Here is a 14,098-nt window from a genome sequence, read left to right on the forward strand (position 1 = left end):
CCAAGCTCTCACATGCAGGATGGTTTCAGTCCAGGAGTAGGAAGCAGGGTGGTGGTTGTTAAGTGCCACTGAGTACGACTCATAGCAACCCTGCGAACAACAGATCCGCACCCTGGCCTATCCTGTGCAGTCGTCACCATCTCTGACGCACTCGATGCTGCGGTCCCTGTGTTCATCCATCCCGGCAGGGGCTTCCTCTCTTTCTCTGACCCTCCTTCTTTCCAAGCATGCTGTCGTTTCTCCAAGGACCAGTAACATGCCCAGAGTGTGTGAGATGACGCTTCACCATCCTTCCCACTAAGGAACCCCCTGGCTGCACTTTCTCCAAGACACTTTTGTTTCTTCTTCTTCTGGGGGTGCATGAAATAGTCTGTACTCTTCCCCAGTATCACGCCTCAAAGGCAGCAATTCAAAAGAAATGCAGTAGTCCTCAGGAAGGCCTCTGCTATTTGCTTGCTCACTTCACCTTGTTATGAAAAACCAGGCTTATATCCCGAAACAGTGAAGGTCCATTAAAAATGCAGCACACAGGGGCAATAACTTTGTAAATTATTACCTAACTTGGGAGGGACTGGAAAGCATTATGCTGCGTGAACTAACTCAGTCCCACAAGGATAAATATTGCATAAAACCATTATTGTAGAATGAGTATAAGGATCCAGGAGGGGTGGGAGAGGCTGGAAGCAGAGAGATGTGGATGTGCAGGGGGAGGGGAGATTAATCATCGGGTGGTACAATTTGGTAGTTGAGGGGGGTGAGGGAAATGGAAAGAATTTGTTTGAGTTTGTATTTTAATTTTGTAAATAAACTAGTAGAGAAAAAAAATTTAAAAAAATGTAAAAGCAGGCCGAATATTCCAGGCCAGACAACCTCAAAGCAGGCACGTCGGATTCCTGTTACAGGGCCGAGTGACCATGCAGATTCTCCAAGGCCCTCACCAGACCTACTACTGACTAAGAATCTCTCAGGGTCAGTTCCTCAATGAGCTTAATAAGTACTGCAGATAATATCGGTTGCATTTGAGGCTTAACCAAAATGCCAGGCAGAATGTTCTTTCCTTAAGTGCATGTTTATGCCTTGAATGAAACCCGACCTTGCTCTCCCTGTTTGATCACCATTTTTGCATACCGGTCCCACCAGTGGACAAAGAGGCTGAGAGTGTGTGTGTTTCTTAACCGAGGCTTTACGCCATCGACTCCTAGCCCATCAACAGTGAGCGCCAACTCCTGATAGGAACAGAGGGCATGTCTCATATTCCTGACTTCCACATCATTTTTCTAGGCTAATTTCTTAAGCTACCACTGCACCAATAGGTAATAGAAAAGGGGCAAATAATGGAATCCCTAAGACTGAAGAACTAGGAGCAATAAGGCTTCCAGGAAAGAATGCTGATAAGGATGAAAGTATAAAAACTTATGATTTCCAAAATAACTATGAGATACCATCTCATCCCAGAAATAACATCAAATGCTGGCAAGGTTGTGGAGAAACAGGAACCCTTATTCATTGTTAGTGGGAGTGTAAACTGGTGCAACCACTGTGGAAGGCGGTGTGGCACTTTCTCAAAAAGTTGGAAATAGAAATACCATTTGACCTAGCAATTCCACTACTGGGAATATACCCTAAAGAAACTTGAACGGCCACCCAAGCAGATATATGCACACCCATGTTTATCGCAGCTTTGCTCAGCTTTGCAAAGAGCTGAAAACAACCTAAGTGCCCATCAACAAACGAATGGATAGAGAAGCTGTGGTATATTCACACAATGGAATACTACACTGCATTGAAAAACAAGGAACTCATGCAATATTACTCAAAATGGGTGACCTTGGAGGACATTATGCTGAGTGAAATAGTCACAAAAGGACAAATTGCATAGTGCCACTTTTGTAAAACAGGACTGACGTTGCGGTTGCAGGAAAACTGAGAAAGATGGGATAAATAATGTATACTGCATTGAAACAGATGAGGAAGAGAACTGTTTAAAATCTATATATGATTAGATATTATTGTCATGACAGGAGTCCAGAAAGAAGGCTGCATAGTGGAGTGGACTTGGGGGGTAAGGATTGTATAACAATGGAAGAATTTTACTTTTCAAAGAGAAGAGCAAATTGGGGAGGAGGGGGTGGGCAGGGAGAAAAATGCAACAATGAAGGAATGGAAACCCTAAGTCTCTGGAAAATGTCATTAAAATTAATTAAAAAAAAAACAAACAACAACAAACTCTTCTCGATTTCAGGTGGCTTTTTTCTTCATTTCACCTACCAGCAGCATGCAGGTACCCAGGAGAGGGGATACAGGGGAAGTTGTACAAAGAATGGCAATATTTAGTGATATGTACTATGTACTTACGCATGTTGTTATAGCTAGGTGCCATTGAGTACAACCTATAGCGACCCTATGAGCAACAGATCTGAACTCTGTCCTATCCTGTGCCATCTTCATACATTCTGACACACTAAAGCAAGCACATTGCAGCAATCACCGTATCAATCCACCTGGTTGAGGGTCTTCCTCTCCCTCACCAACCCTTTACCTTTCCAAGTGTAATGTTCTTCTCCAGGGAATAACCTCTCCTAGCAACACACCCAGAGTATGTGAAGCGAAGCTTTATCCTCTTTGCCTCCAAGGACCACTCTGGTTGCACTTGTCTTCAAGACATATTTGTTTGTTCTCTTGGCCACCCATGGGATGCTCAGTACTTCTCTCCAACTCCACACCTAAAAGGCATCTTCTCCTGCATTTGTATTCACTGTCCAGCTCTGAGATGCATAACCAGTGATTGGAAAGACCATGACCTGAATCAGAGTCACCTTAGTCCTCAAATGGACAGCATTGCTCCTCAATAATTTGGAGATGTTCCCGACTGCAAACTTTCCCAGTGCAGTATGTCTGATTTCCTGACTGCTGGTACCAAGAATGCTGATCGTGGATCCAAGAAGATGAAGTTATTGACAGTTTCACTTTTTTTTTCTCCATCTATTCTGATGTTATAGCACTGGTTTGTGCATTGCTGTACAGAAGTAACTCGTGGTTGTTGAGGTGATTAAACACTGACACTGTTGTGCCAAATGTGATAATGGTTATCCATGGTGGACAGTGTTTGGTGGAGTTCCCCGATTAAAAAACAAGCTTTGAAGCTGGAGTGGCATCCACTTCCGAAATGGCTTGCTTCTGGAAACCCAATGAACAAGGAGAAATGACCTAAGTTATACAAGTGTTCAGGTCTTTTCATTCATAAGGTCACTATGAGTCATCTATGACTCGATGGCACTTAACATCCTGATGTTGCCTGTTGGTCTAGTGGCAAATTTTTGTCTTCTTGATGTTCAAATGCAATCCATATTAAAGGTTGTATTCTTTGATCTAGTGGCCTTCTGGCAAGAAGCTGTGCTGCAATCCTGAAGGCACCTGGTTCGAGGCCACCAGCTGCTCAGCGGGAGGGTGGGCAATCTCCTCCTGTGTGATTAACTGCCTCTGAAAACCCGCTGGAGGGTCAGCTATGGGTCAGTTCCAACTTGACGGTACACATTCTCTGATCTTCTGCAAGAAGTGCTTCAAGTCCTCCTCACTTTCAGAAGTTTATGTCATCAGCATAACATGTTATTGATGAGCCTTCCTCTAATCTTGATGCCACAGTCTTCTTCATAGAACCCGGCATCTCGAGTGATTTGCTCAACATACAGTTTATATGGATATGGGGAGAGAATACAACACCGATACACTCTTTTCTTAATTTTACACCATGTAGTGTTCCCCTGGTCTCTTTGCACAATAGCCTCTTGGTCTAGGTAAAGATTTCACATGAGCACAGGTAAGCGCTCTGGGATTCCTATCCTTCTCAACTTATGACTTACAGTCAAATGCCTTTACAGTCCATAAAGCCTAAATATTTTTCTGGTATATTTTCTTTCTGACATCAGCAATGATATCCCTGACGACATGGCCTCTTCTAAATCCTACTTGAACTTCTGGCAGTTCCCTATCTATGTACTGTTGTTGCCGGTTTTTAATGATCTTCAGCAGTATTTTGCTTGCATGTGATATGGTATTGCTGGAGAGTTTCCACATTCTGTTGGATCACCTTTGTTCCAACAAGGTATCCAGATTGGATCCTTGTGCATAGAGCCTATTACGTGAACCAACCACAGGTTGGGTGATGGGAGTGCCTGGGATGGAGGCCCCATTCAAGCTGACTTGAAGGGTCTCGGGCTTCCCCCTGGCTGTCCCCTACCCCAGCCCACACCCACAAGCTCTCATGACCAGGTAAGATGGCCTGCTTTGTATTCATTCCCAAAACACCCTGCACCTACTACACTGTTCTAACTGGCCTCTCACCACAACCCCTCCACTCCCACTGTCTTCTTTAAAGTGGCAGGAGTTTGTTCCCTAGCGTGTGAAATATGAAAAGGGAGTTAGTTCCTCATGCACTGCAATCTTTAGGCCCTAGAAATATGACTTGAGGCCGGAATCCCAAACACCTTTGCACTCACCATTACTGTTCCATTGACTTGCTTTACACTAGAGAGCTTGGTTTATTTACCAAGAAATGAATTCTTTATGAAGTCCATGCAGTCAAGACAACAAAGAACATCAGATTTAAAGAGTGACTTTTTATTTGTGGGAAGCCAAATATCAAACTCAGTGTTAATGATAAACCTATTGCTCTATTAGGGTAAGAGAGAGGAGCAGATACAAGCTCAAATTCTCCAAGACAGTCTACCAAGGCAGACCTTAGGCATTTTCACAATGCTTGCATTGTATTTGCTAACCCCTCCCTCCTGAGTCAAGCAAAAGGTTTTCAACAGAAAGAGCTTAGCTTCATTTGCATAGAATTCTCTTTGTGATTTGCTCCCTGACAATTTTCGATGAAATCATGGGGAAGCTGGGTTTCCAGCTGTTCACCACCTGCCTTTCAGGTCTCTGTTTTCTCCTCCATTCTTGGTGTCCCATCTCTTTCTTGATTCTTATCCTCGGCCGACAACATTTCTTTTTCTGCATTGATGAATATACATTCAAAAATGTGCAGAGAATTGCTTTCTTACCCATTTCATGTTTGTTCCATGGCATTTTAGCCAAGGTACAAAGTCAGAGCTCATCAGGCAAAGCATGAAGACAGCCCAGGAGCCCTGAGCCAGTGTGTAAATTTTCTCCATATTCCCCAGTTATGGAAAACCGCCAGGACATACAAGGCTCTGGCGTATAGGAATGGCTCCACGGCTTGAAGAGTGTGTGTTTGAGAAACACAGGTGCTGGGAGGCTGGCGTGTGGCCGTGCACATCACTGAGCCGAGGAAGAGCAGAACCCTCGGCTGGGCACGTACATTTCCACTCTGGGGAACTATTTCAATAGCCATGAGCAATGTACTGCCCATGAAAATCAGGGGAAACTAGAAATCAAATAGTCCCATAAATAGGAGCATTTGTTTGCAGGAAGAAGGGATGAAAGCGTAGAAGGATCAGGAGACTTTCCAGGTTAAAACCACATTCTCATGATAATCTGCTCCTCCTCTGCCCTGAGCCTACTTGTTATGTCACAGATTCGGTGCCTCTGTGGTTAGAACAGGCTGAATGGATGCTGCGGACGTGGAAACACGGGGAGGATGTGGGAGTCAAATGAAGGAAAACTGAAAAAAAAAAAGAAAAGAAAAACCCACAACAAACAAACAAAACCCTAAAACTCAAACCCCAAACTAATCTCAACAATAATTTGTTTCTGGAACAAGGAGCTCTTTCTAATCGCATCTTCCGTCCCTCCTTTATCGCTTCTGAAATGCATCCTGTTCCGAGTGTCCGTCACACACATCTTCCGGTCAGGCGATTTTCGCCAGCCACTTCTCCAGCTCCCCGATGTCGGCAGGGCTACTGTCCCCTTTGCCACCCTTGGCGCTGCATTCCAGGAACTCGACTTTGAGGGGCAACTGTGAGAATTCAAATTCTTTGCCTTTCTTTCCCAGCTGAGTGGGGGCGGAGCTGGTGTTGTCCAGGGTGCTGGGGGCCGCGGACCGGGTCACCCGGAGGGTGTTGCTGTGGAAGGCAGGCAGGAAAGCAAACACAATTCAGTTTCATGCACAGCAATTAAAAGCCTTTAAGAAGACATCTTCATTCCTAAATATTTCCACACTCAAATCCTAAGTCATGAAGCCATCAGTTACACCTCTGAGATGACACTGACAGTCCTCTCAGCATTTCTCCAGCACTCTCCAAGCCCCACCCTTCTTCAGCGTGGTGCCCCTTAAAGCTGGTATGCTCTGGATGACATCCTGGAGTCTGAACTACACTGGAAAATAAAGTACGTGCTACAGTGCACTATAAAAACTAGTTTCTGGAAATAAATGTATCTAGATAATGACATTTATTTTTACTTTGATTCTATAGGGATATGATCTTAGCCAAACATTCTAAATTTTTTATTTTTATTTTTTATTATTATTTTGTGTGTGTGTGTGTACCATCAAATCAGATCTGACTGGTACAGGAGGAGATTGCTCCTCCTTTCTCCAGCAGAGCATCTGGTGGATTCAAACCATCTACTTCTGGGATTGCAGTGCAGATTCTTGCCACTAGGCCACCAGAGCGCCCTTAAAACACTCCAAATTTTAACATCTAACTGAAGCAAAATTACTACTGCCCAGCACAAAGTGAGAGTCTCTCTGGCAGATGGATTCCACCAGCTGATCCTTGGAAGATGGGCATTTGCCTCCGGTGCAATTCACAGCCTCACACACCCTGGAATGTCAGCTGAATCAGTTCTGACACAGTGGCCATGAATTTGAACAAGAACATCCCTTACTGCCACCTGCTGGCTGTAATAAAGAAATGCATGCTGTCTGCCATCCAGGCTGCTGTGTCCAGGGGCCATCCTGTCAGGTGCAGTCAAGCCCGTAACCACTGAGCCACGAGGCCATCTTAAAGAGATGCTGCTGTTGCAGTCAGGGTGCCATGGAGTGGATGCTGACTCACAATGACCCTGTGAACAACTGATCTAGTAAAAGGTAAATGGTGAAAAAACAAGTGGTCTGAGGAAAACATGTCTTTTAACACGTTGCCACACACTTTTTAAATTGACAACTGTGCTTAGAAACACAGTTGCCGTCATTTACGTCATTTACGGCAACGTGTTAAAACACTGGGACACCTGGGACTACATGACTTAAAAACAAAACGGATACATAAGCAACATCATAATGGCCTTTGTTCCTTAGAATAGGTTTTCTCTGGCAAGAAGCTGCACTGCAATTTCAGAAGTGCGCAGTTCGAATCCACCAGATGCTCTGCTGGAGAAGGAAGAACAATCTCCTCCTGTCCCAGTCAGATCTGATTTGACGGTACGCACACAAAAAAATAAAGGGGGGAAAAAAGGTTTTCTCATCAGAGTGTTTCCTTTACACAAGTCCTTAAGAAACATAATTTACTTTAGTAAAATGTGAATCACTTTTTCCTATCAAAATATTCGCTTTTACCTGCCCTGTATAAACTAGAACATAAATACATTGAGAAATCTTTTAAGTAAAAAAAGCCAAAATCATACAGCTCAATATATAAACTCAGACGTAAAAGCAAGTGAAATGATATGCTAACATAGCCTGAAGACAATTTGAAAAAGGTTCCAGTAGTGTATCATTTTTAAAAAAAAAAAGTAATAATTTTTTTGTGTGAGTACCATCAAATCGGATCTGACTGGTACAGGAGGAAACGCCCCTCCTTCTCCAGCAGAGCATCTGGTGAATTCGAACTGCATACCTCTGGGATTGCAGTACAGTTTCTTACCACTAGGCCACCAAAGCTCCCTCAGTAGTGTATTTTTAAACTCTTTCTAAATGTTTATCTCTTACTTCATCAACAAAAATTTCCAATGGCGCTTTTTTTTTTAAATTTTTTACAATTTCTAAAATCTCTATTTTCTACTACTAATGGCTAAACAGAGCCCTTGTGGTCTAGTGGTAAGCTGTGCTGCAATAGCAAAGACACACAGTTCAAATCTACGAGATGCTCTGCAGAAGGACTGTGATTTACTACCTCCGAGGACCTGCGGCACAGTCCGCTCCAGGTCCATTACGACTCCACAGCACACAATAACAACAATGGTAGGAGTAAATGGAGAATGAACTTTTTCCATTGGTCTGAAATCTTCTTTTTAGAAAGATTAAAAATACTTATAAGCAAGCATCCCATTAATGCTTTTATAATTCCATTAATTCCTCCACCAAGCATTTAACAGGCATATTTATATTCATTATCACCTTACTGTGAAAATCATACACAAGCGAAGAAAAGAAACATGAACAGGCTGTTTATGGTTGGTTCAAGATAGTTAACCAACATTCATACTTACAGTTCTTTTTCAAGTTGCTGCTGAATTAGTTTTGCTGATTTTGCCATTGTGACATCTGGAAAGAATTAAAGACATGTTTTAATTTACACAAGAAGACATCAGGAACAGACAGAAAGTTCCTACTTACACTATTAATATTCTCCCTACTCCTATTTTTTTTTTAAAAGATCTTCGAGGAAGCTCTGGTGGCCTAGTGGTAAGAAGCTGCACTGCAATCTCAGAGGTATATGATTCAAATCCACCAGATGCTCTGCTGGAGAAGGAGGGGCAATCTCCTCCTGTAACAGTCAGATCCAATTTGATGGTACACACACACACAAAAAAAAAATAATAACAAATTTTTTTTAAAAAAGATCTTCTATTACTATTATCTTCTATTATTAGTTCTTTCCCCATCAAGAGTAATCTTTATATTTGCACAAAAGAATTTCCCTAAAGTTATGTTATATTGGTGGCCCTAAAAATGACAACTATCTCCACCCAGTAGACTTTTTAAATTAACACATATATAAGTCCAGCTAAGAACACTGTTCCAAGGGTACAGCACTCTTCTGTCAGTTTGCTGTGCTGAGGTAACTTGAGGTTGTTGTGATACTGAACACTGCGCCACTGAAGTGTCAATTATCATAATGGTTACCCATGGTGGACAGGGTTTGGTGGAGCTCTCAGATTAAAACAGGCTTGGAAGCAGGATTGGCATCCACTTCTTAAACAACAGGCCTTTGGAAATTATGAACATTAAAGAAATGACAATAGTTAATAGAATAGGGTTCTGATCTCTTGTTGGTGGGGTCACTATGAGTCATACTGGACTCGATGGCACTTAACAATAACATTTTAGTTTAGTATAGCAAAAACAAATGCTGTTGACTTTGTAATTTTAAGACGTGTCTTCATTTCAGCAGGTAATACCAGACCCTGTCACTTGAAAGTAAACACTGCGTATTTTCAGCTGATGCTCCAATAACAGGTCCAAGTGTCAGATGCACAAAGAACTACGTTCTGATTCAACAAAAAATGTTAAGGGCTCCCTTTGTACTGAATAAAGAGTTGGTCAGTCACTCTGAGACCACATTTCTGAAAGGACACGGCTAGGGCTGTGACTTGATCACTTCTGAGAAATGCCCTGGGCTCTTCAAAGACACACAATTTCAATGAGAAACAGGCCCGCAGAGATATTTTATCCACTGATCTTACTGTACAGGTGAGGGAACCAAAACCTAGTTTAACTGGTTGTGACTAGGAAGTTGCTACTGGGTAACAGGCTAAAGAAACACAACTTTCCACAAACTCTCATGGAGAAATTCTGCTTGAAGGTAAAGTTGCTTGACTGTACCCTGTACAAAACTGTGTACGTGTAATCAGATACTGTCAATATCATTAATGTAACTAGAGAAATTAGAACTTAAAAAGAAAAGCAACACTATACCAAAGGATATTTGTTAACAGTTTCTCTGTTACCTTTCATTAAAACATTCTGGTAAAAAGGGACAAAAAAGCTAGGAGCAAAATAATAGGTTTTTAAGATTTAAAAAAATCCTTGAACTCACAGCCATATATACGTGTGTGTGTGTGTGTGTGTTGTTGTTGTTGTTATGTGCCGTCGAGTTGCCTGTAACTCACAGCGACCCTATGTACAACAGCCCTAAACCCTACTCTGTCCTGTGCCAATCGTATTGTCTCTGACACACCTATCCCCATTATGCCAGTCACTGAATGAATCCACCTCATCGAGAGTCTTCCTCTCCTGCGCTGTCCCACCACCCTCCCAAGCATGACGTCCCTCTCCAAGGACAGCAAGCACTTCAGGTCCTCCTCAGTCTCAGCAAGCAGGGTTGTGTCATTTGCATAAAGAAGATTGTTGATAAGTCTTCCTCCAATCCTGATGCGACATTTCTCCTCACAGAGCCCAGCCTCCCAGATAATCTGTTCTGCATACAGATTAAAAAGGTATGGAGATAGGACACATCACTGGCAACTACCATTCACAATTTTGAACTATGGAATGTTCCCTTACTCTGTTCTGATGAGTGCCTCCTGGTCCAAGTATAGGTTTCACATAAGCATGATCAAGTGTTCTGGGATTCCCACTCTTGTCAGAGTCAGCCAGTTTGTTGTGATCCACACAGTCAAATGCCTTTGCATAGTCAATGAAACACAGACAGAAATTCCTCTGGTATTCCCTGCTTTCAGCCAAGTTCCATCTAACATGAGCTACAATATCCCTAGTACCACGACCCCTTTTAAGCCCAGCCTGGACTTCTGGCAGTTCTCTGTTGATGTGCTGTTCCAGTCATTTTTAGATAACATTTAGCAGAATCTTGCTTGCATGTGATACTAATGATATTGTTTGATAATTTCCACATTCTGTTGGCTCACTTTTCTTTGGAATGGAAACAAATAATAGATCTCTTCCAGTCAGCTGGCCTGGTGGCTGTCCTCCAGATTTCTTGGCACAACTTGGTGAGCACAGCTAGGGCAGCATCTGTTTGTTGAAAAATGTCAACTGGTATACTGGTAATTCCTGGGGCCTTGTTTTTTGCCAATTCTTTCAGAGCAGCTTGAACTTCCTCTTTCATCACCATAGGCTCTTGCTCTTAAATTGTTTCATGAAATTCTTCGGTGTCCGCCAATTCTGTTTGGTACAATGACTCTGTATACTCCTTCCATCTTCTTTTAATACTTCCTGGATCATTCATTATTCTGCGCAACACATCCTTAAGTATTGCAACTGGAGGGTTGAATTTGTTCTTCAGTTCCTTGAGCTTAAGAAATGCTGAGCGACTTTGGCTCCTTTGATTTTCTGACTCCAGCTCTCTGCATATTTCATTACAATACTTTGTCTTCCCATGCTGCCCTTTGAAATCTTCTGTTCAGCTCATTAGTATCTTGATTTCTTCCCTCTGAGCTGGTTTCTCAGCGCTCTAGTGCAATATTCAGAGTCTCTTCTGACATCCATTTTGGTCTTTTCATCCTGTCTTTGTAATGAGCTCATGCATTCTTCCTGGATGTATTCTTGATATCCTCCCCTAACTCATCTGGTCTTCACTCATTTGTGTTCAAGGCCTCAAACCTGTTCCTGAGATAGATTTGAAATTCAGGTGGGATAGTCTCAAGGTCCTAGTTTGGTGTCCATGGAATTTATTTTCTTTTCCTTAGCTTCAGCTTGGAACTTGCATATGAGTATCTGGTGGTCTGTTCCACATTCAGAACCTGGTCTAGTTTTCACCTGGGCTTCTCCAGTAGTTCTTTCCAGAGAAGTAATCAATCTGATTCCTACTCATAGCATCAAGTGAAATCCATGTGGATAGCCTGCATTTATGTTTCTTATAAAACGTACCTGAAATGAATAAATCATTAATTATGCAAAATTCTATCATTCTACCTCCAGCTTCACTTCTGTCACCAAACCCGTGTTTCCAACTACTGATCCTTCTTCTCTGTTCCTAACTTTTGCATTCCAGTCACCCATTATTAATACATCTTGATTGCATGTTGGATTAATCTTTGACTGCAAAAGTTGGTAGAAATCGTGTATTTCCTCTTCTTTGGCTCTGAATGATAGTGGTATTCACTGGACTTCCTTGTATCTGTATGGATATTATCCTGTCACTCCCAATATTATATTTCAAGATGGATCTAGAAATGATTTTTTAACTATGAAAGTAAACCCATTTTTCCTTACCTTTTCATCTCCAATATAGGAGATCATGAATGTCTGACTCAAAATGCCCCATGCCAGCCCATCTCGTCTCACCACTGCCTAGGATGTCAATGTTTATGTGGCCCATTTCTTCCTTAACAATATCTCATTTTCCTACATTCATTGCTCTCACATTCCATGTTTCAATCACTAGTGTCTGCTTACAACTGTTCCTCCTCCTTTGTGTTTCCATACTTGAGGGCTCCACCTCAGCTGCCTATCTGCTAGTCCAAGAGGCTCTACTATATATAGTTTTTGAAGGCCTGCTATTTCGGAAGTGCATGGCCAATCCTTCTTCCTAGTCTGTCTGATCATTCCTAATTTGAATGATCAGACTTAGAACAGTATCTGACCAACAAGCATTTTACAGAGAAGAATACAGTGTGGAAGGGAAGAGGAGGGTCTAGAAGAAAAACAAGGCTCAGGAGGGGGGACTCAGCTTCCCCTCCACCAAACAGGTACGCCCACCTCTCCCAGAAGTCAGCAGATCAAGGTGGAGCCTGTATTCTTTGAGGTCTTCAGGCCAAGAAAACAACACTATATACCAGATCTACAGAGGACATCATCCTTCCTTGGGAAACTATTTCATTGTGACTACAGTGTGCTACAAATGGGAGGGAAGAGGCCTTAAGCCCCAAGAAGTCACTGGGAAAATCTGCTGTCATGGACCTCTCCAGAGTGCTGAAAAGCAACAATGTCAGTCTAGATACAAAGGTGCACCTAATCCAGGCCATGGTCTTCTCAATTACTGGTTATTCTTCAGAAAGCTGGGCAATGACTAAGAATGACAGAAGAGTAGATGCCTTCCAGTTGTGGTGCTGGAGAAGAGTCTTCAACATACTGTGGACTGCCAATTAAACAAATTGGTCTATCTTGGAGAGGGTGAAATCAAACCTCTCCTTGGAGGCTAGGATCTTGAAGCTCTGCCTCATTTACTTTGGGCACATGGCCAGGAGAGATCGGTCCTTGGAGAAGGACATGATGCTTAGAAGGGTGGATGGACAGCCCAGGAGAGGGAGACCCCTGATGAGATGGACTGATACAGTGACTGGGGCGATGGGGATTGGTGTGTCAGAGTTAGTGAGACTGGCTCAGGAGAGGGAAAGGTTCAGAGCTGCTGTACACAAGGTCACTATAACATCGCAAGTGACTCAATGGCACACAACAGTAACATACCATGAGAGGTTTGGAAGCAGGAGTGGCATCCACCTCCTAAACAACATGCCTCCGGAAACTCTATGAACTTTGGAAGATGTCGATAGCTGTAGAGGGGCATCAGGCCTTCTGTTCACAGAGTTCCTATGAGTCGTGCTTGACTTGACTCGAAGGCAACCAGCAACAACAACAGCATCATCAATAAGAAAATGAGTTGGTTACTGTACTAATTATGTTGATACCCATCCCAGGATAAAGCCACCATCATGGGCAGCAAACGCGGCAGCACCTTGCTTGTTGCAGGCTATCAAAAAGGACGGTGCATTCTTCAGGCTCACGCTGTCCAAGAGCACTTGGTACAGGAACTCGGCCACATCCTTCACCTCCCGCTGAAACGTCGCACTGTCCACCACAAACACGACAGCCCTGGGGGGGCGGGAAAGAAGAGGCGGCAAATGAGCACAAAACGGGACACTGTCACCACGGCAAAGATGTGCCCGGAATGGCCCCAGCAAGGCTTGGCCTCATTGTCCACTCCCTGTCACCCCCGGTATGTGCACATATCATCACACACTGTACAAACAGCTCAGCTGCAAATGTTCGCACAGCACACCCAGACGCATTCAGCGCTCCTGTGGCCCCACGGCTGTGCCCTGCACCCAGGAAGATGGTAAGCTGCCGATCCTCAGAGACCAGGAAGTCACCATCTACAGGACACTGTGATCACACGCTCGGGGAGACCTAGGCACGTGCCGTAAAAGGGACCGAGAGGAGGATTTTTAAATGTGAGCACATCAAAGAACACTTGAAGGAAGGATGTAAGAGCAAAATCTGGGGCAAAAACGGGAAATGAGGATGGGCAGGGTAGAAAGATGTGATGTCTCGGGCCCTGCAGAACAAAAG

At 43.2% G+C, this 14,098-nt stretch overlaps 1 protein-coding gene across 1 annotated transcript in view; it reads right to left on the minus strand.

The window, feature by feature from the left end:
* Positions 1-5,815: 5,815 nt before the first annotated feature.
* The window catches only part of TF (transferrin), a 66,869-nt gene continuing 58,586 nt past the window's right edge, over positions 5,816-14,098 (minus strand). Inside the window, 3 exon segments of the mRNA XM_006883422.1 lie at positions 5,816-6,029; positions 8,338-8,392; positions 13,485-13,621. Of these exon segments, the coding sequence (XP_006883484.1) occupies positions 5,816-6,029; positions 8,338-8,392; positions 13,485-13,621 (406 nt within the window).

Source organism: Elephantulus edwardii, unplaced genomic scaffold, assembly GCF_000299155.1.
Source record: "Elephantulus edwardii isolate Elephantulus edwardi_28Jun2011 unplaced genomic scaffold, EleEdw1.0 scaffold00027, whole genome shotgun sequence".
Classification (NCBI taxonomy): domain Eukaryota; kingdom Metazoa; phylum Chordata; class Mammalia; order Macroscelidea; family Macroscelididae; genus Elephantulus; species Elephantulus edwardii.